Source organism: Lonchura striata, chromosome 3 (genome assembly GCF_046129695.1).
Source record: "Lonchura striata isolate bLonStr1 chromosome 3, bLonStr1.mat, whole genome shotgun sequence".
Classification (NCBI taxonomy): Eukaryota; Metazoa; Chordata; class Aves; order Passeriformes; family Estrildidae; genus Lonchura; species Lonchura striata.
The window spans coordinates 42,840,693-42,860,723 of NC_134605.1; the positions used below are offsets into that span (position 1 = coordinate 42,840,693).

Consider the following 20,031-nt stretch of genomic DNA (forward strand, 5'->3'; position numbering starts at 1 on the left):
GTAAAGCTGGACACCATCTTCTTCCAGGTATTGCCATTAAATGCCTGTTCCTGACATCAGGAGTTTTATCCACTACCTTCAGCCATGGGAACAAGGCAGTCAGGGAGTGTGAACACCACTGCAATTGCAGCTGCCCACAGGCACCACCCTCCTGCTGAGCCCACTGCTCATCCTGGGACACAAAGGGAGGGGCCCAGATGGGCATTGTGCAGAAGAAGCAGTGGTAGAGGGTGAGCATCCTCTGCTGAGAGCAGAGTCTCAGGCACACGTACTGCTAATAGGAACAGGTCTGCTATTAGGTCAGACTTCCTTGGACTTCTTATTTTCTTCATCTGATTTGGTTTTCTGTGGCTTGAGCAGCTTTTACTCTAGAAGACACCCTTATTCACTTTCCAGTGTAATTCATGGGATAGAAGGTGACTTAAAGGCTTGATATAGGAAACTATGGTTTCCATTTCTTGTCTTCCTTGCATAGCATCGTGCTACAGCTCTGGCTTTCATCCTCTGCTGTTCAGCACATTTAGCGTGTGCTTTTTCTGAGTCACACTTGTATAATTCCTTCCCCATTAACATCAGATAGACTCTGGTCATTCAGGACTTAATGCTGGTTATTCAAATGACAGAACTTGACTAAGTCTTTCATAACTCTCTTGTCAATACACCTCCTGCCCTGTCAACAGTTTGACATTGGAGGGTTTATCTGTAGCCTTTGGCCTGACTGACCCCATGTTCCCTGTGCTTGTTGCCTGCTGACTGAGCCCCTTCAGTGTCATCTGACATTCTCTAAGGGACTGGTTTAGGCTAGAATATTTCATTTTTGTACTCTTTCTCCAGGAGTTTGAGAGAAATTACTGGTTTTGTCTAGGTCCCTTTATCATTATCCCTTTATTTGCAAAGATTTAAGAGGAGATGTTATGTGGACTGAGGTACCACCTGTGAAACTCAGTAGAACTCTGTCATTCCTACTCCAGATCTGTATGAAGTTACATAAAACATCTTTGTTCTGTCTCTGAGATTAGTCTCATTTCATACTGCTTGGCACCCTCTGATCCTGGCCTTGATTTGAATCCAAATGCCACAGTCACAGTCACATGAAACCACGCTGTTTCTAATACTTTCCATTACTTAGGCTCAATACAGTGCATGGACTTTTGCCCAGTGGCTTGCAGCCTGGCAGGTTTTGCACATGCTTCTGCACACATCTTTACTAACTGGGGACATCTTCTATTGTTCCAACAACAGCTGAGACCAGATAAAATTAAGCCCAGCTTGGGGCTGTTTCTTTAAGGAAATTTGTGTTGTCTCCTGGAAGTAAAGTAATGTTTTCTCTGGAGAAAACATGGCTTGCTACACAGTGGCTAGAGTTATCCTCCTCTCCCTCATTTCCAGGCAGAAGTGAGGCAGAGGAAAGGAAGGTGAGAAAGGACAGCTTTAGGGGTTCTGCAAGACAACCTGAGGACTGGACAGCCCTACAAAATGTTGTGAAAAAGGCCACAAAGCAATGAGAAAAGGGTACAGAAAATCAAAGGGAGGCTTTTAAAGAAGTGCCCTTTAAAAATCTTGCTGATTAAGGGGAAAAAAAAATCCCTTGGAGGAATTGTAGGATATCAAAATCTTATTCAAGAGAGGAGCCTAAAATTACAATGAATGTAAGAAGTCTGGTTGTTTTCACTGTGCTGGGCAAAAGCCATAGGTTCTTCTCCTAAAGAGGCATCGGTCTCAGATGTGGTTTTAGGATTACTGTGTGCTCACACCCCTGTGTGCTGTGTCATTGCCCACTGCTGTGGCTGGCTATGAAATGCTGGTGTGGCCGCGCTGGGGGCTGAGGGCAGGGGGGTGCTGAGCTGCCACCAGGGGTGGCTCCCCCTTGCCCAGCTTACCCTGACAGCACTCCAGTGCCAGGAGGCAGCTCTGCTCTCCCCTTTTTGCTCGGCCTCTCTGATGGGCTACCACCCCTTTTACACACCCAGAAATGTGAAACATCTTTTTGTATGCTTGGGTAAGTAAGGACAACATTATCTGTGCTGGCAGCTGAAATATCATCACTAGGCAGCCATCTAAGTGCTTTACTCAGCCAAACAGCACAGCTTTCTGAGCTGTTGATCCAGGCTTTTGTCAGAGTTAAGCACACAGTGTTGCATTAATTCATCACTTTTGGGGAGTGGCAGCTTTACAAACAAAAGAGGGCTTTTAAGATTATTTTTATTCTTTTTCTTAAGAATGTGAAACACCAAGTGTCAGTATGGGAGAGGAGCCAAGATGCAGTATGTCTTCAGCTCCCTGAGTCAGCGGCAGTCCCTTAGGGAGCTCAGCTTTTCCTGGGACTAATAGAATAGCTCCAAGAGCACTCAGTGATTTCTCTCTTTCTCTCTCTCTCTCTCTCTCTCTCTCTCTCTCTCTCTCTCTCTCTCTCTCTCTCTCTCCCCCCCCCCCCCTTTTTTTTTTAATGACAGGAGTTATGGTTTTCAAAAGCTTTCATCAGGGTATGTTGCCAGAAGGCAATCTTAATCCTTTTTTCATCATGAATATTCTGGGCTCAGTAATACTGTTCCTCTGATTTATCCCTCAAGCAGTAAGCTAAATTATAATTTCATGTTTCTACAGTTAAAACAGAAAAGGTAGAAAAAGAAAGGAAAGTAAAAGTAAAAATAAACCCCAAAACTGCAGCATTTAAGCCTTTGCTTTAAAAACAGCCATCAAAAACAAAAGAGCAGGAAGTTCTGATCTGCCTGGTGATTGACTTTTGCAGTTCTATTGAAACCCCAGAAACTTTAAGTTATGAGCTCTTTCATTATTTCCTGTAGGGAAAAAAAAAAAAATACTGCATATAAATGGAACTTTCCTCTCCTCTTGCTTCCAGTATTACTGTTTTACCAAAGGGCAGTAAGGTAATAGCATTTCCAAACGTTCGCGGCCGGGCCAGCCCCGGCCACGCCGGGAGCAGCGATGCGGCGGAGCCTCCGCACGGCGGCAGCTTCGGCTAAGGAACAGGGCAGGGAAAGGCTAAAGGATGGGATGTACCGCGGGATCAGCGCCGGGAGCACACTGCTCTCCCTTCCCGGCACACTTCAGACCTGCCAACACTTCCACACCGGGGAAGTTGGTTCCCACTTTGGCACCCCGAGCACCACGGGAGATGCTGCGCGGCTCCTGCAAACCGGGCAGCCCTGATGCTGCCCGGCTCAGTCTCTGCTTTCCAGCAGGATCCGAAAGCAGGAGAGTCCGGCGTAGCCAAACACTCGTTAGTTGTGCGCCCCTCAAACTAACGCAAATCTGAAAGCCTCGCCCTCATCTCAGGTCGCAAAAGGGTCCGTAGATTGTACTTGGAGCACTGAAAATTGCGGCTGCTGTCCCAAGAGTTGCTGTTTTGCCCCTGTAGCTGGCTGAGTGGGAGCTGCTGCGGCTCCAGAAGATGGAAGAGTCCCCTAATGCCATCAGCGAGGAAGGAGCCAGTCTATTTCTCACTAATGCACTGCACACACTGCACATCACTAAAAACACTCCTCGAGTGAGGCAGGGGACCATCACAGACAGTCTGCTCAGGGGAACACCAGATAGTGCCCAAAAGAGAGGAGTCCTGCTGGTTGCAACTATTTGCCTACCTAGGCAGAGGAGCAGGAGGAGGGGTGGAGGCGTCTTGAGAGAAGCTTGGCAAAAGATAAAGGGGAGCCTGAGTTTATGCTGGCAGTACGGATATCCCATCTTCCACAGGTCTCTCTATGGCTATGCTTTGAATTTCCAGGCTAGGAGACAACAACAATTGTGCATAGTGCCCTGTGGACAATTTGGCTGGGGTACAAAAATTACAACCAGAGTTTCAAAACCTCAGTAGTGACAGAAAAGATCAGCCACTGGAGATACCACTTAGGACATCCCCAGGGAGTAAATCACTGAGCTTATTGCAGCATCCTTGCAATACTGAGGGCAGCCAGATGTTTGGTGGTGAAGGCTTTTGGAGATGAATAAATATATTGTGGCATTTCCCAGATAGTGGCCACCTGGTTGCTTCCCTTGCTCAGTGTGGGTAATAGCTTGAGAACTTCAGTGGCTGACCCAGCTGGCAAATATTGGGATAATGCAAAATCCCTCCCTGACACAACGGTATCTTCCAAAGTTCTGATAACAAAGCTGGAACCAGCTCTTTCAGGCAGGCATTTTGCTGTGCTGGTGCTGCCATTCCTGCTGCTCTGCCTTATCCATGGGACTGTACGAAGATAGAGTGAGCTCTAAAATGGTAAACATATTGGGCTGGGAGTAGAGAAACCTGGGTGTTTGTCTTTGAGATGTTGCCAACCTGTTGCATGACTGAAGGTGATTCATGTCACCTCTTTGTGTACACTTTCACTCTCAGGACAGGCTGCTCTGTTCTGGCTGCAGCAGTTTGGGATTTTCTCTTGCTCCTCATAGGCACAGCCTGTGCCACAGGAAAGGACCCAAAATTAGTTATATGTTGCTGATGTAACTGTTAGACTGTAAACTATTTAGAGATCCTCAGAGAAGGAGGTTTCCTCTGCCCACACACACAGTGGGCCCACAGTCATGCCTCTGTGTGCATGTGCAGGCTGAGCACAGATAATTCTTAAAATGCTCTTAAAAACTGCATCTTCCACTGAGACAGACAAAAAAAAATAGGGCTACAAAAATTCAAAGCAATCTTTACTCTCAGGGCCTGTAAACACAAGCTCTGACAAACCAAATGTAATTTTAGGCTGATTGTATTAGTGTTAATACAAGCTTCCCTGAGAAGCTGAAAGAGATGGCAAGATGGTGATGCTCCCTCCTCCAGCAGAAATCCAGGAAGGATTTGTGGCACTGCCCGGGCGGCTGGCTCAGCCAGGGCACCTCTCCCATGGCAAGGGAGCACTGTGCCACACCAGCCCTTCCACTTGAGTCAGCTCTCAGCCTGCCCACCCATCATGTGCATTTTGGCATTATCCAGGCAGACACGCTGTTTGCCTCTACCCCAGCACAGGAACGGCACACGTGATCCTTGGGGTTTATGGGAGCCAAATTACCAAGTTTTCCATTGCACCTTGCTGTGGGAACCCATGGCAGAAGCAGGATAATCCCTCTCTTTCATCATCTGTACTTTGAATGGTATTATTGAAAAGCATTTTTGCAATCCTCTTTACACAAAAAATTGGGCAAGCTGAGTACGTCCCTCATGCTCACCAGAAGCTTTCACAGAAAAGTGGCTCCAGCCAGCATGGGCAGAGGTCAGGCATACAGAGAAAACACAGAAAAAAAATCACATGCAAACTTATTCCTGTTTTATTAAAACAGCTAAAAAAATATTACTTTGCAATGCCTTTCTCTACTAGAGACAGCAAAAATAAACAAATAAACAAAGGTCCATGGCAGCTTGCCACAATTCTCACAGAATGGGAGGAAAATTGGCTTACTAAAGTATAGAAACTTCCCAGAGTGGTACTCCTTTCCTACTTATTCACTCTGGAAAAAGTCACGAAATATTCTGTGCAGCTGAAGTTAGAACAGAGCCCGTAGGTCTGGCAGGAGACAGAGACATGTTTTAGACCCCAGTAACTCTGCCTTAGTTCGTGCATGTACCCGGATTAAAAGAGAAAAAACCTGAAACACAGCTAATTAATATGAAAAGCCTACCCACAGTTTTTGAAAACTCTTCATATTTGCCAGGGTTTATGTTGATTTTGAAGAGATAGCAGCATGTTGCTACATGCTCTGTGCACAGGAACAATGGTGAGGCTGAGGGTCAGGTTTGCTGAATGCGGTGTTTCTTTAGTATAGCACTACTGAAAGAGTATTCTTGGTCTGTGCTGCAAAATGAGCCGGCATAAGCTGGCCTCAGCTCAGACATCTCTATTTCCACAGCAAGTTGAAGACAATCCCTTGGAGAGAAGCATGAGAGATGCTGCAGCAAGCAAAATTCATGACAACTGTCTGGCTGGGGACTTCCCGAGTTAGCAATCACACCTGGAGTGTCATGTTCTGCAGAGGCTAATGGCCACACCCTCTGTTATTTATTTAATTTAATTGCTTTTTGTACCTTTGGTCTCTGCAGCATCCTGTGGCAGATTCTCTGGCAGTTCAAGCATGCAAAATGGTTCTTCCTTTATATTTGTTGACTGATAATTTTACCAGCAATGCACTGATTCTGGCAATATTGTAAAAGAGTGATTCAAGACTTTCTGTTCACCTTCAGTATTTTATGTTTATACTTGCCATACCTGTGGATTCTCTTCCAAATTGAAACGTCTTGGTCTCTGTAGGCACTCTACTGCTCCACAAAGTTTTTCCTGGCTGTCTCACAAACAATCATTCTTTCATTCCATCCCCACGACCAACAGTCATACCTGGGGTGACCTCTGCAGCAGCTGATGAAGCAATAGTCCCCAGTCTTCCTTTTTGTCAGATCCTCCCACACAGGCATTCTCTTTTGCCTTTCCTCCCTGTCCTTTTCCCAGTGCCTGTTTACCCTCTCAGTTTGGAGCCTTGGACTCCAGGCTGTGTTCCCTTACCAAAACAGATGAGAGAGGCAACATTGTGAATGTTGATGGGATGTAGAGGTTCACAATTACCACTGTCAACTCACAGGCTGTATAAACAGTTTGTGGCTCATTTCTCACTCAAGAAACTTTTGGGCTTAATAAGGGAAACCCTCAGATTTAGTAATGAATTATATATGTCATGTACATGCTATTATGTCTAAATTAGTCATACATAATTCATAACCTGTGTATGTCAGACATGCCAACTCAGGTCAGGAAGATGTCATGTGAAGGTCTGTGGGAATCCAGAGCTTCCTTCTGGCTGCCCTGGAAGGCCTGGGACGCTGGCAGGGGGTCAGGAACCCCCCTGGACAGAGCCCCGAGAGACACTGTCTCTGATCTCTGTCCATGGAAAAGAGTTTTCAATCTTACAGGGTGAATTACAAGCTCTGAGTGTTTGATATGAGTAATAATTGTGGCACGGGTGCAAAAGTTAAATTTTAGGATTCTAGATAAGGGGTCCAAAGGGGACAAGATGGAGAAAATTGGGTGTGTCTTGTCTTTTTTCTCCTTCTTCATGCCCTCCATGTTTCACTGTAGTGTTGGCATTTTTCTATTGGTTTAGGCTGGGGACACACTGTTCAACGTAGGGGACAGATATTGGCACATTATTGTAAATATAGCACAGGTAGTTTCTGGTATATAATGTTTGTAACATCCCACTGAGGGCAGAGCCCCACACGCTGCCCTGCAGGACAGACCTGCGGCAGGGCAGCAGAACATGTTAGAGATGAGCAAGAATAAACAACCTTGAAACCAGCACAGACGAATTATGACTTCTTCTTTGGCAATGGGGCAGTAAGACAGAGACTTTCTACAATCTCAGAATCATCAATACCTCAGATTCTGACAAAGGTCTGTGGTCTGAGCCTGTGAGCAGAGTAATTTATTATCCCTCCTCCATGTCTGCTGCCTCACAGGAGACAAGAGCATCATCACAGGAGTACATCTGGCCCTTTTGTGTTCAAGTCTCGGAGCAAAATTTGGAAACCTGGAAAACAAACAGAACTGAACAGAATAAAATATTTACTATTGTCTCTGCACAAAGTTCTGAATTTTATACAGGTTTTCCCAGAACAATTCAGATCAATGAAATTACTTTTTGCAAAGTGGAGACGCAGTGTTCTTTGGCAAAAAAATAGCTGCCTGGTCAATCAGTTGAAATTCTAGCTTGGACAAAAACATTTTCCCGTTCAAGGCTGAATTATATGCTGCTGTCTGTAGGGTTAAAGTTCCTCTGCCAGGGTTAAAATTTCCGAAGCCTTTTTTGTCAGTATTTGCATGAAGAACTGCTGGAGCACCATCAACGAGAATTTTTCATGGGGCAGGGGAGTGCTTCCACATTAGCACTTCACAACAGTGAGGCTGACCAGGAGAACTGATCCTAGGATGGCTGCATGGAAACCCATAACTGCAGCACCAGTGTTTTTCCACCCCTCTTTGCTCCCCTCTCAGCAGCTACCATGAATAACAAGCAGGAAAAACAGAGGCAGGTTTTGAAGAGAAATGAGGGCAGTGGTGGGGGGGACGGGGGATGGGCCTGGCTTATGCAAGAGTGGGTATAAAAGGGGGAGCTGACTACCCCTCCAAAATTGGAGAGTGGGGCAAAAGGAGAGAACACACCTCACCGCTGAAAACCAGGTTTGAGAGCTCTGTGTTTCTTTGTACCTTTACTGTGGCTGTTGCAGGGAGAGGTTCTTTAGAAAGCGTGTGTGGGCCACAGGCTTGTTTTGGATAGGGGATGTTTGTAGAACAGCCTTGCTTTCACTCTCTTGGGTTCTTTGTTGCCAGAAAGCTTTTTGCCCAAATTTGGCCCAGTGCAAGTTCTCTGGCACAGCTCTCTTTAAGGGGCAAAATCCTTGGACACCAGAGCTGAAGGGTAGGATAGAGAGAGATAGATAGAGTCTGCTTTTTAAAGTCAAAGCTCTATCTTTAAGCACACTCTCATTCCTAAAACCATGGCAACCCAATAAAAAAACCTGACAAGAGTCCACATTTAGTAATTGGAATAATGCTCATGCACTCCTTCTTAAAAATGTCTCAGAAATAAAATTAAAGACTAACTGTTTTTAAGTACTACTAGGATAAAACATGTTGCAGGTGTGGCAAGATATGTTCTTGGAAATCTGAAACCTTCTCCTTTAGAAGAAAGTGTTAAAAGATAAAGGACAAAGATCTAAGAAGTGTGCTGGTGTGTGATGCATCTTAATAGCGGAATATTAATTGAATGAGCACAAGTGACTGGAGAATGAGGGAGGGAACTGTATCTGAGCTTTGTAGTGGTGTGTGAATATAAGGTGAAATTGAAGGCTCTTCCTCATTACTGAGGCCAGCCAAATTCCCAGTGGCTGAGGAAGGAGGAGGCAAGAGGAGGACTGTGGTGAAAACAGGACATTGAACATTACCTGGTGAAACTTCTTTTTCTAGATAAAGCTAGGTATTTTTATTTGATTACTTTATTGATGTGGAGGCAAGGGTGGGGGGCAAAAGATAGCCTTCTGTGATCCTCAAAGACACTGACCAGTTTTTATCGACAGAAAATCATAGAACTGAGGGCACAAACACCAAAAGACACCCAAGGATCAACTTGGTTGAAAACCCTGAGAATATTCAACTTTCTTTATGAGGCAGAGCCCCCAGACCCACATACTAGATTTGTTGTTCAGGTGACTCCTGCTCCTCCTTTTCTTCAGAGCAGCATCCCCTGCAGCCAGGGCTGCCTGTTTAGGGCTGGTACTTACAGCACAAGGAGACCCACAGCTGCAGCATGGCTTGGTCATGACCTTCAGGGGAGCTGGAAGCAGGAGATACCCAAACAACAGCATTGTCTGAATGCTGCAGAATAAAGGCATAATTATCTAAGGAAAAAAACTACAGTGGGTGAGGGGTTTGTGATTTCCCCTTTCAGTGTTTATTGTCCACAGCAAACATGTAAGTCTTACAGCTGTATTATCTGTTATTAACATCACTTGTAGCTTATTAGCCAAAGCCAGTAATTAATTTAATAAGGATACTTTTCAGAGTTTTGCAGAATACAAGGTGCCTTTCCATGAAACAACTTTCATTTGTGTGTCCTCAATTCAGAGAGTACTGGGATGGGTTTTCTTTTCACCTTTGTTCAAACCTCATCTAGGGGGATGGAGCAGACCAGCTCTAGCTCACAGGCTCGGCATGGTCTGGCCATTCATGTGCACTGCACTGCCTGCCTAGTGCCTCAGATGGACCCATATGGGTGGTGGTGCAGAAGAAACAGATTTGCATGTCCCACCACAGCTCCACTGGCCTCTAAGGGACCAGCTGGCTCCCCAGGTCTGCCTGGGGAAAGGAGTCTCCAGGGTAGAGGGGAAAGAAGGGGGACCTGAAAGGGGGACTTGATCTCTTAGCATTTAGCTGAGCAATATGCATTTTTCATTTTTCATCCTTCTCCCTTTGCCTGTATTCTCTGTTCAGCTAGAAGCATTTTAAGTCTGGGGGTGGTACAAATGCTCAGGGATTGTTCTGTGGGCAGATGCTTCCTCAACTGAGATGCTCAGGCAGCAAGAGGACAAAACACCTTGAAAGTTTCAAGCTGTTTGTTTAAGCCTTCAGTGCATGAGAGCATGGTATACAAGCCTGGGCTCAGAACCACTTTTGGACCTCTTTGTAGTGAAGGTAATCAGATTGTTTAAATGAAAAGCAGGACTGCAGAGACAGAAATTTCTCATCTCTTTGCTGTCAGGCATCTGGCACACAGCCCTTGGGCTGGCAGGACTCAGCTGCCCCTGTCTCCACCTTCATTTCCACCAGCTCCAGCTGCCCAGGCATGCTGAAAACATCCCCCTCTCTCAGCTCTCTCCTTGAACCCAACATGTAGCTGGAGTACAAAACATGCCTGACTGGCCCTCTAAAATCAAAGCACAGATGACAAATCAACCCTACTCCTATTAGAGCCATGGGACTAAGAATAAAGGGTACTGAACAAGACCCAGTCTAACAAATTGCATTTGATTCACTGTTTACATGCTTAAATAGGAAGAAGGGGTACACCAAAATTGAAAGATTGTTTCAAAAGCAGCTCAAAGATCTGCAAATCCCAACCCCTTTTCCCAAACAAGACTTGAGAAGCTGACACTGGGAGGGATGAAGTCTTTGTGATCCAGCTCTGGCAATCTCACCTACCTGGCTTTCATCTTCTCCATTTCAACACATCTTGTTCAAGAGGAGAAAGAACAAAGCCTTGACATTCTGAACAGTTCAAGAGGGAAAGAAGGGGTAAAAATTAAGAGCTTAATCACTTTATTCTGCAGTAGCATACACATCTCACACACTGGTGGGTCCCCAGGCTGCAAGGGAGAGATTAAAGGCAATTTATCCGTGAAGCCAAAAAATCTGATCCAACTGTACAACAAATATAAGTACAAAGGAATCTGCATTCCTTTCAGTCTGTCACAAAATGATGTCTTTCCTATAATCAGTTATTCTACGCAGTAAAACCGCCGGTGTCTGCCTTGGTGAATGTGTAACTGCAGGCTACACAGGTGTGCTGGGGCTGGCTAAAGGTTGTGTATCCATCCCTGGAACTTTCTGCGAAGCCACTGTTGAGCCGGGCTCAGGTCTCATTGGCCTGAGGTAACTTCTGTCAGCCCCAGGCTGTGATGCAAAGCGGTTTTGCGCAATGCCGCAGCCACGCAGGAAGGGCAGAATTGCACCGCGTCCCGCCACCCCGGGACAGGTGTCGTGGGGAGCTCGCCTGAGGGACAGCGGCATCGGAGGGGCAACAAAGGGGTGACACCCCAGCACAGAGGCGAGTACGCGCTCTTCGTGCATTTGCTTTGAGTGCTGCTTTTCCATGCTTTTCCAAAGGGCTTGGGGCTCTCTCCTTTAGCCAAATAAACCACGCTGACTTTCCACAGATGGCGCTTAGGGTAAGTGCTTGGCAGTGAGAACTGCTCCTCTTGCTTCTGGACATGGAACAAATGCTGAACAGAGCTGGGGGCTCTGGCAGCCAGAGAGAAGTGACCGCTGGGTGCCAGCGGTGCCTAATGGCACAGCCTGCCTGGGTGGCATAGGGTCACCCTCCCTGCTGTGCAGAAAAGATTAAGAAATGCCTCAAAATAATTTTGTGATGGAGAAAACAGTGTAGGAAAGGAATTCCTTCTAATTTGTGGCTTTTTGGTTCATTTTCCTGAGCATGCCAATGTGAAAAATGCATTGAGTAGTTTAGAAATCCACTAGCACAGAAGCTGGGCTAACTGTGAAAGTGAAGTTAGGAAGGCACCTCCTAAGATAATTTTTTTAACCAGTCACAAGAAATGAATATGCTCTGTCATGCATGTCACATGCTACCAGTGTAGTTGGGGAGGTGAAGAGGGGACGGGAGCAGAGCGGACAGCAGCACGACTGTGCTGCCCATACAGTAATTTAGAGGATGAAGTGGGAGTTAATGGGGAAGAACAATCCTTGAGTGAAGACACAAGGACAGGGATCTACAGCAGCTCCTCCCCTGCATGCCTCTGGGGAGCAAATAGTTTCAGGCTTGACCCAAGAGCATACAGTAGGAAGACACTTAGACATCCTAAGGGACCATTACAGCACCATAAATTCCATTTGCAAAACCAGTTACAGCCTGGGAATGCAGATGTCCATGTTAGCAGTCAGATTACCTAGCAAGGTATGTCTAGTTACCAAGCATCTGCACATCTCAGTTTTTGTATGTGCAACAGAGTGGTGGCACTGCAAACTGGGCTATTATTAGGCATTAAATACTTGGGGACCCCTCAGGGGAAAGAATATGGTTATACATTGTAAATTAGGCTGGGAAGGGGCCAGGTCTTGAATAGCTGGATTTATACACAAGTACTTCCACCCTGCGTAAAGTGTTGATGAGACAGACATTGCTCTGTGTGCTCTCAAAAGGCTCAGACTACCAGAAGTACAATACCTGACAGACTGGAGTGACTCAAAAAGCCTTGGAGGAAGAAAGCACAGATCAGGGCTTGGGTACTGGCAAGGCTGATAGCATTTTGCCCATCCAATGAGCTCTGCAGAACTTGAAATGAGTGAAAGAGAGTGAACAAAGCTACAAAAAACAAGGAATTACTAGTAGAATAAAAATACAGCTCTGAATAACAGTATTTTGGCTGATGATATATTTTACAGATGCATAATTTTCAACACATTTCAGTTTGGATTTCAAATACACAGATAAAAAGTATATACTAGAAGTCCAAGAAAGGTACAGCAGAGCTATTAGTTATCAAAAAGCTTGATATTATAAAAGAGAGAATTCTAAAAATATAAAATTTGTCAACAGGTATAATGTGTCTGCGTGTGTGTGTGTGTGTGTCCATGACATTCTAGTCCCAATTTCCATTATATCCTTTGTGCTAAAACACCAGAGACATCCACACACAGTAAAATTCTCTGCTTCTTGTCAGGAAAAACAAGAGCTGCAAGTGGTCTTTTACCTCAGGAGAAGACTGCTTGCACAGCTGAGTAAAACTCAGCCTACTCCTTCTAACTCTGTAGTCAGACACAGAAGATGAAATGAAAAATGATTTCAGTGTGAGCACATTTGTATAAGGGAGCCTGGAGTGTTTGCCTAAGAGCTAGAATGAATGTTTGCACTGGGCTATGAAAACATAACATGCTCTGCTAGTGCCAAGTATTTTGCTGACTAGACATACAAAGCAGGACCGTACTGTGTTTGGACCTTAAGAGAACTGGTTTCCAAACCTACTTCCTGCATATAAGCAGGCACATTGCTTAGCCTATGTGTCAGCAAGGGTCAGTGCAGCAGTTTGCAGAGATGGATGGTTCTGACCAGGTCCCAGGAAAAAATGTTTTTGCATTTGTTGCAAAACAAATGTTTTGCAGAAGTAGCATGATCTAGTTTGCAGGCATAACCAGGATCCACAGCCATTCCCATGAAAAATCCTTAGGGTACTGCAGTGGGTAATGGAGTCAGGTCTGTGCTTGCCATTTCCCACCTGTTACCATTGAAACTGGTGTCTGTCTCATCCTGGGCTTTTTAGGGGCAGAGTCAGACCAAACAGCACTAAATACTGAAATTCTCACTTTTGTAACTCCAACACAGCACTAGTACCTCCCACTGTGATTAAGAGAAACTCTACTTGAAACACCTGACCAGACTCCTTTCCTTCGAATTTTTTCTTTCAGCAGACACAGTGGAGGCAATTTCCCAACATGAATCTGGTAGCAGATCTTCTCTACTTGTCGGCTTGCCTTACCATGGTGACTTGTGACCGGGTCTACGTCCACCCTTTCACTTTGTTTTGTTTCAATGAGAGTGACTGTGACAAGCTGGAAAAATTGGTTCAGGAGGGAAAGACTATTGTCCCTGTGTCCATTGAGTCCCAAACCACACCCGAATATGAAGCTGGCATGAACGAGAACAAGTTGGAAGCCCCAAGCCTCAGCACCTGGGGGAAGGAGGAACGGAGCTACCTGAGTGACTTGGTGTATGTCCTGGGCATGAGGTTTTACAGCGTGCTGCAGAAAGCTCAGAGGGGCCAAAACGTGCTCCTGTCCCCAACCAGCCTCTACAGCTCCTTGGTCTCATTCTACCTGGGGGCCTCAAACCAGACAGCGCTTGATTTGCAGGGTTTGCTGGGATTTGTTCCCCCCTCTGGCAATCCTGACTGCACTTCCACGGCAGTCGGAAGCAATTTCCTTTCCAGCCTGAGGACGATCGAGAGGCTTGTGAAGAGTGGGGACGAGGAGCTGCTCTTTTCCAACACACTGAGCTTGTTCTCTGCCCCTGGCGTACCCCTCTTCCAGCTGTTCATGGAGCACTTGCTCCCCAGCGCTGATGCATTCTATGCCCGAGCTGTTGACTTTGCAAATCCAGACGAGGCAGCAAAACAAATAAATGCCTTTGTGGAGGCCAAAAGCGAGGGCCAGAGCAAAGGCTTACTGGCAGACATCAACCCATCCACCCAGCTGCTGCTGGCAGAGGAAGTCCGCTTGGCAGGTACGAGGCCGCACTGCTCCTTTTGGGAACGGGCTTGGGGAAGGACGGGCAGTAACCCTGCTCCTGGGAAGGAAGCAGGGTCACACCTGCTCAGTGGGGAAAGAGAAGGGCTCAGATGGAAGGCTGGACCTCTGCTCCCCACCACTGTGCCAGGGATCTTGCCTGCACAGTGCCATGAGCCAGCAAGGGAAATGGAGAGTGAGGAGGAGGGAGATAGCCTCCAAGAAATTTTCCTTGTCCAGGAAACTAAGGATTAGGAAAGGAGTGGAAAGGTGTATTAGAAATACTCGTGAAGCATTTCTGGCTGCAAAGGAGCTAAAGGTCATGAGGGGCCTTCAGCAAGATTGATCAGGGTGTAGCTTTAAAGAAAGCCAAAGGAGCTGAGGGTAGCAGGCTAGAGTTACAGATACAAAAAAGGCTAAAAAATACAGTGGACATGACTCCTCTAGTGGTTATTAAACACAGAAGTCTGGAGGCAAAATCTGGCTCAGCAAGCAACTGGACATCATCATTTATGGAATCAGGACATTTACACAAACCTAGAATAAGGCAATACCTTCATTGCCTAGGGCCATTCCATGCTGCTGTCCCAGAAATCCCCCTACACTACAACTGAGCCTTCTCTTCTGAGTGTAGCTGCTTTCCTAGATCCTTGTGACTTAATGCAACACCAAAGACTGCACACTTCAGACAGCTTGCCCACTTGGGAATGTATTTCAGAACACTTGCAGTGAGCCCTGAGTTCCTGAGTGGGCCTCTACTGCTAAGGGTGGAGTTGTGGTACTCAGGAAACCTTTTTGTGCCTCCATCTTCCCACTTCAAAACTGGATGCCAGGTTTTCTTTGCCTTTCATGGGTGCTGTCATTCCCTCGGTGAGCTGTGGGCATCAGCTTTCTCTTCATTGTAAGATCTAGTATAAATATGATACTGCAAAAGTAATTGTGTTACAGAATTGGGCATGTCTGTCTTTTGGGCACAAAAGCAGTTTTTCTTTAGCAGAACCTCTTCTTCTCTATTGGAAACTTTTACTTGGTATAGAAACACATGTTCAAGGGTCTGCCTCACTGGGTCAGCTCTACTACCTTCTATGTCAGAAGGTGAATTTGAAATGTTGCAGTCCCCACATGTTGGGGGATAAAATTGGCTCAAGAACAAATGAATTGCACAAGCAATTATATTCTAATAAACACAGAAGATTACTTCAGTATTTGATTTGCCATTTGGTTGTGAAGGGACATCCATGACAGCTGATGTCGTCATGCTCCATGTCTGTCTCCATAGCTGCAGAAAGGAAAAAATACTTTTCTCTGAAACACGCTATATAAGCTCTGAGATGCTATTAACAACCACAGCATTGATAAAGTGACAGAAATCCATACCAAACAACACCTAAATGTTCCAGTAGTGTCAAATGTTGTTCACTTACACAGTTTTATTTACATTTGTAGACTTGCTGCCAAGCAGGGCCTGCCATTTAGAATTCAATGCAGAACATCAGGTGCAAATTTCACTGAGGGCAGTAGTTTCTTTAATGCTGAACAGGATTATCTGCCCAGCTGGGCAGCAGCATTGATCTGTGGCAGTGAGAAGATAACATGTTGAAATGCAAAGCTGTACAGAAGTAGTGCAATATGAGAGCAAGGCCTCTTATAGTTGTGAACTGAGAAAGAAATTTATTTAAGGTCTAGTAAGTGTTTGAGTATGTCCTTTTTAACCTCCTTGGCTCAACCAACACTTCAGTGTTGTGCTTACAACCTTCCCCATTGCTTTGATTTGTAAGATGGTGAAGGGTAAGAAGAGCTCAGGCTGAGTTTATGCTGCCTTCCCTCTCCTGAGCCCACCTGGCTGCCTGAGAGCTCCTGCAGCAAGGGCTGGCCCTGATGGATGTGCTTTCAAACATGCCATCAGTGCACTCGAGGGACAGAGAGGAAACCAAGCAGACTCTCTGCACATGCCTGTGAGCCCCTGGGGACCATGTGGCAGCCTGGGAGGAAGCAGGCAACCAAGCAAGCAGAGACACTTTCCTGTCCCCAGGAAAGGCCACAAAGACAGCAGAAACACAGCAGCTTTAGTCAAGGTCCTGATGGTCATGGGCCCTGTGCTGTGAGCTTGATGCTACCAGAAGGCAGATTAAAAGGGGGAGACATATTATTACAGTAGCTAAATGTGATTTTATACATGCAGTCCTTCTCTAAGGCACAGTGTGTTCTTAAAAAGATCAGCTAAGGGGCAGAGGGGAGGAGGGAAGGAAGAGAAGAATCAATTTCTCCTTTCTTGATCTGTTTTTCAGTGAATGTTAAGCAAGCCTTCCCACTCAAAGAGCCTCAGGAATTCTGTGTGGATTCAAACACAAAGGTCTTGGTTCCTATGTTGTCTATCACGGGGACATTCAAGTACAAAACTGATGCCAGTGGGACTTTTTCCGTGGTGGAAATCCCCATCAGCAAGACAGCGCTGCTGGTGCTGCTGCAGCCCATCAATGGCAGCGACCTGGAGAGCGTGGAGTCCAAGCTGACGTGGCAGTCCTCAGCCTGGCTCCAGTGGCTGTCCCCAAGGTAGGGAAGGGGCATGTGCACCCTCCCAGAGAAGGGATGATGGGATGGGGTGAGCCACACAGGCCTGTCCGCTGACCTGGGGTCAGATCCTGCCACGGAGGCTTTACTGCCATGCACAGCCAGAGGGGTCACTTCAAAGGAGCTCCACTTTGGTGGCATCAGCTTTTTATCTAGGGGTATTTCAAGAAAATGAGCATCCCACCCATGAAGTGGGATGGTTTGGGGTTAAGCAGCAGACTCTGGGTGAAGGCTGGGTGAGTTCACACTTGCGAACAGTTAAGAGGTACCCACTGTGTTTGTGCCCACACACCAAGCACTAGTTGGAGTTGTTTTCATATGCCCATTCCCCAGGACTGTGCAACCACCGTGCCTTCACAGTGAACAAGCACTCACTTGCCTCTCTCTCTCCCTCTCTGCAGAGAAATTAAATTAGTGCTGCCAGCATTAACACTAGAAGACAGCTCTGATCTACAGGAGCTTCTTGCAGATATGGAACTGCCTGAACTGCTGGGGAAGGGAGCAGATTTCAGTAAGATAAGCAATGCCAGTCTAACAGTTGGAAAGGTACAGTACATAACACTGGCATTAAAAAATCATGTTTCCTGCATGGTTTCAGCCTCCTAGACAGAATAAATTTACCTAGAACTAAGCAGTCAGAGCCATGTAGGGGACATGCTTAGTAGGGGACTGAGTATCACATACAGTGTATGTTTTTGATTTAGTAGGAGAATAATTCTGATAACATGAGAGTTTTAGTTGTTGGCAGCTGTGGGAGGAATGAGTGAGCAGCTGTGTGGTACCTAGCTGCTGGCTGGGGTTAAACCATGACACAAGGGTAACAGGATTACAGACCAGCCCAATGTAAAAGCAGTTATACAGCTTTTGCACATTATGGACAAGTACTCCACCATCTTTTTTAAACATCTGTGGAGTACAATGCGTTTTATCACTTACTCAGACTCTCATTTGTCCCATCATGACTGTGCTTTGATGACTCCAGAATTACTCATATGTTTTCCCTTACAGGTAATAAATAAAGCCTTTTTCAAACTGGCTCGTGAAGGAACAGATCAGCCAGAAGACCCTGCAGCACAGAAGGAAGATGGGGCATACCTGGATGTAACACTGAATAAGCCATTCCTTTTTGCTGTTTTTGAAAAGCAGTCAAGGGCAATGCTTTTTTTTGGCAGAGTAGTAAACCCCTCTGCATGAGGATTAAATACAAACATGGAGGATAAGAAAGGAGTGGAATGATGCACATTTCATATCACCTTTTTCTTATTCATCAGATATTTTTGTGATGTTGTTGAATGCTCTACTTAACTCTGAAATGAAGCAGTTAGTGTTCAAAATACAGCTTTCTGAAAGCTAACACCTTGCAACATTGCATCCTTATTCATCTATTTCATGTGAGGTGACTCACATCCTTCCTCCAGCTTCCATTTTACTCTTTGTCTCTCTTTTGCTCCTAGTTCCCTTTTTGGATGCAGTGGGGCAGGGCAGTGTTTCAATGAAAAGCATCAGCCTGAAAAAATAGACAGATAACCAGCTTTTACGATAGTATTTTTATTTACTATAGAAAAGGACTTCTTCATTCTTAAAAAGCTTTTTTAACTGTATTGTCAGTTTTGCAAGAGAGACTCTCTTTTACATTACAGTGAAGATTTTACAATTATCCACAGAGATTTCTAGCCTCATCAGCAACATTTCCCTTTAAAATGCTGCCAACAGCACGGGCAGGCTCTGCTTGTCCCACTGAGACAAGGTTTTTCTGCCTTGGAAGCAAAAACATGCTTAGAGGAAGTTTCTTCTTTATACAGCCCAGATGGATATGTTCACTTCTTAACTCTGTGGAAATACTAAATATAGGGTTTGGTAGTGTTAGTGAACTGTGATGGATAAATTCTCGGAGTCAGACAGAATTTTCTCTGATATTTTAGGGAAAAAAATCCCACAAGGTCTACTCTTGCAGCACAATTCAATTTCTTGGACTACTTTATAACCTGTGAGGCATTTCTTACAGCCTTATAGCAAAGGAGGACATTACTGGTTAGAGTCCAATTCTGTAAACTTTACCATATGTTCTTTAAAAATAGCATTAATGGCAATAATGGATGGATAATAACAATAATGGATGGATAATAATAGTGGATGTGGTGCTGCTACTTGTGAATAAAATGATTACAGCAGTCCAGTCCAACTCTTAACAGAGTCATAAAAATTTGAAAAATTAAAGTGGAGTAACAGATTATTAGACTCTTGAATTAGCAAGTGAGGAATTGGGAGATAAACCTTGGTACTGAGGAGAGCCTGGAACAAGGATTTCCACCTGGCATCTCTAGATTTATTGTTAGCACAGATAGCACTTAAAAATAACTGCAAACCTCTTTGGCAGATCATGTGAGACATATCCTACAGTGCACAGCAGCTCATTACCCTCCACAGTGGCCCAAATGTGTATCTAATCTAAATGCACTAATGCCAGCAGCTTGATATCAGTGATGTGGATATGTGACACATCCCTGTAGCTTCATGGAAAATGCTGTAACATCATAAATAAAATATACCTTAAGAATACTAGGACACAGCATCCATGTATTATTTATCCATTTATACTGTATGGACTCCTGATGCTCTAACATATAAATACTGTACGTGTATTATATATAAAAATAATTAAGTATGAACATGCAGAGGTAGAAAGATGCAAATAAACTCACTTCCAAGTTTCTTTGCCACAGTTTAGTCGGGCTTTTGTCCATAAATATGTTCTGGCTTCTGAAATCTGCTCCAAATCAGATTTATGTTTTTAAGACAGGAAGCTGCATATTATCAAGCACTACAGCCAATGGTATAGCTCTAAGCATGAAAGAGCCAGCTTCATACTAATTTAAATGTTATCCCATTTACTTGTTGAAGTCAGAAGGTAGCATCATCTAAAAATAAAATTTCAGACCATGAAATGTTCCATTTTTAT

General features: G+C 45.1%; 1 protein-coding gene across 5 annotated transcripts; it reads left to right on the forward strand.

Annotated features, from left to right (window-relative positions):
• Positions 1 to 8,069: 8,069 nt before the first annotated feature.
• Positions 8,070 to 19,634, forward strand: AGT (angiotensinogen). 5 transcript variants are annotated; one of them, XM_021527150.3, is made up of 5 exons: positions 8,070 to 8,168; positions 13,686 to 14,499; positions 16,790 to 17,054; positions 17,474 to 17,618; positions 18,081 to 19,634. In XM_021527150.3, exons 2-5 carry the CDS (start codon positions 13,713 to 13,715, stop codon positions 18,264 to 18,266), a joined length of 1,383 nt encoding a protein of 460 aa, XP_021382825.1. In that variant the 5' UTR covers positions 8,070 to 8,168; positions 13,686 to 13,712; the 3' UTR covers positions 18,267 to 19,634. The 5 variants fall into 5 exon arrangements, with proteins under 5 accessions (XP_021382825.1, XP_021382828.1, XP_021382826.1 ...); XM_021527153.3 differs by having other exon boundaries at positions 8,132 to 8,168; positions 13,689 to 14,499; XM_021527151.3 differs by lacking the exon at positions 8,070 to 8,168 and adding an exon at positions 11,163 to 11,310.
• The last annotated feature ends 397 nt before the right edge of the window (positions 19,635 to 20,031 follow it).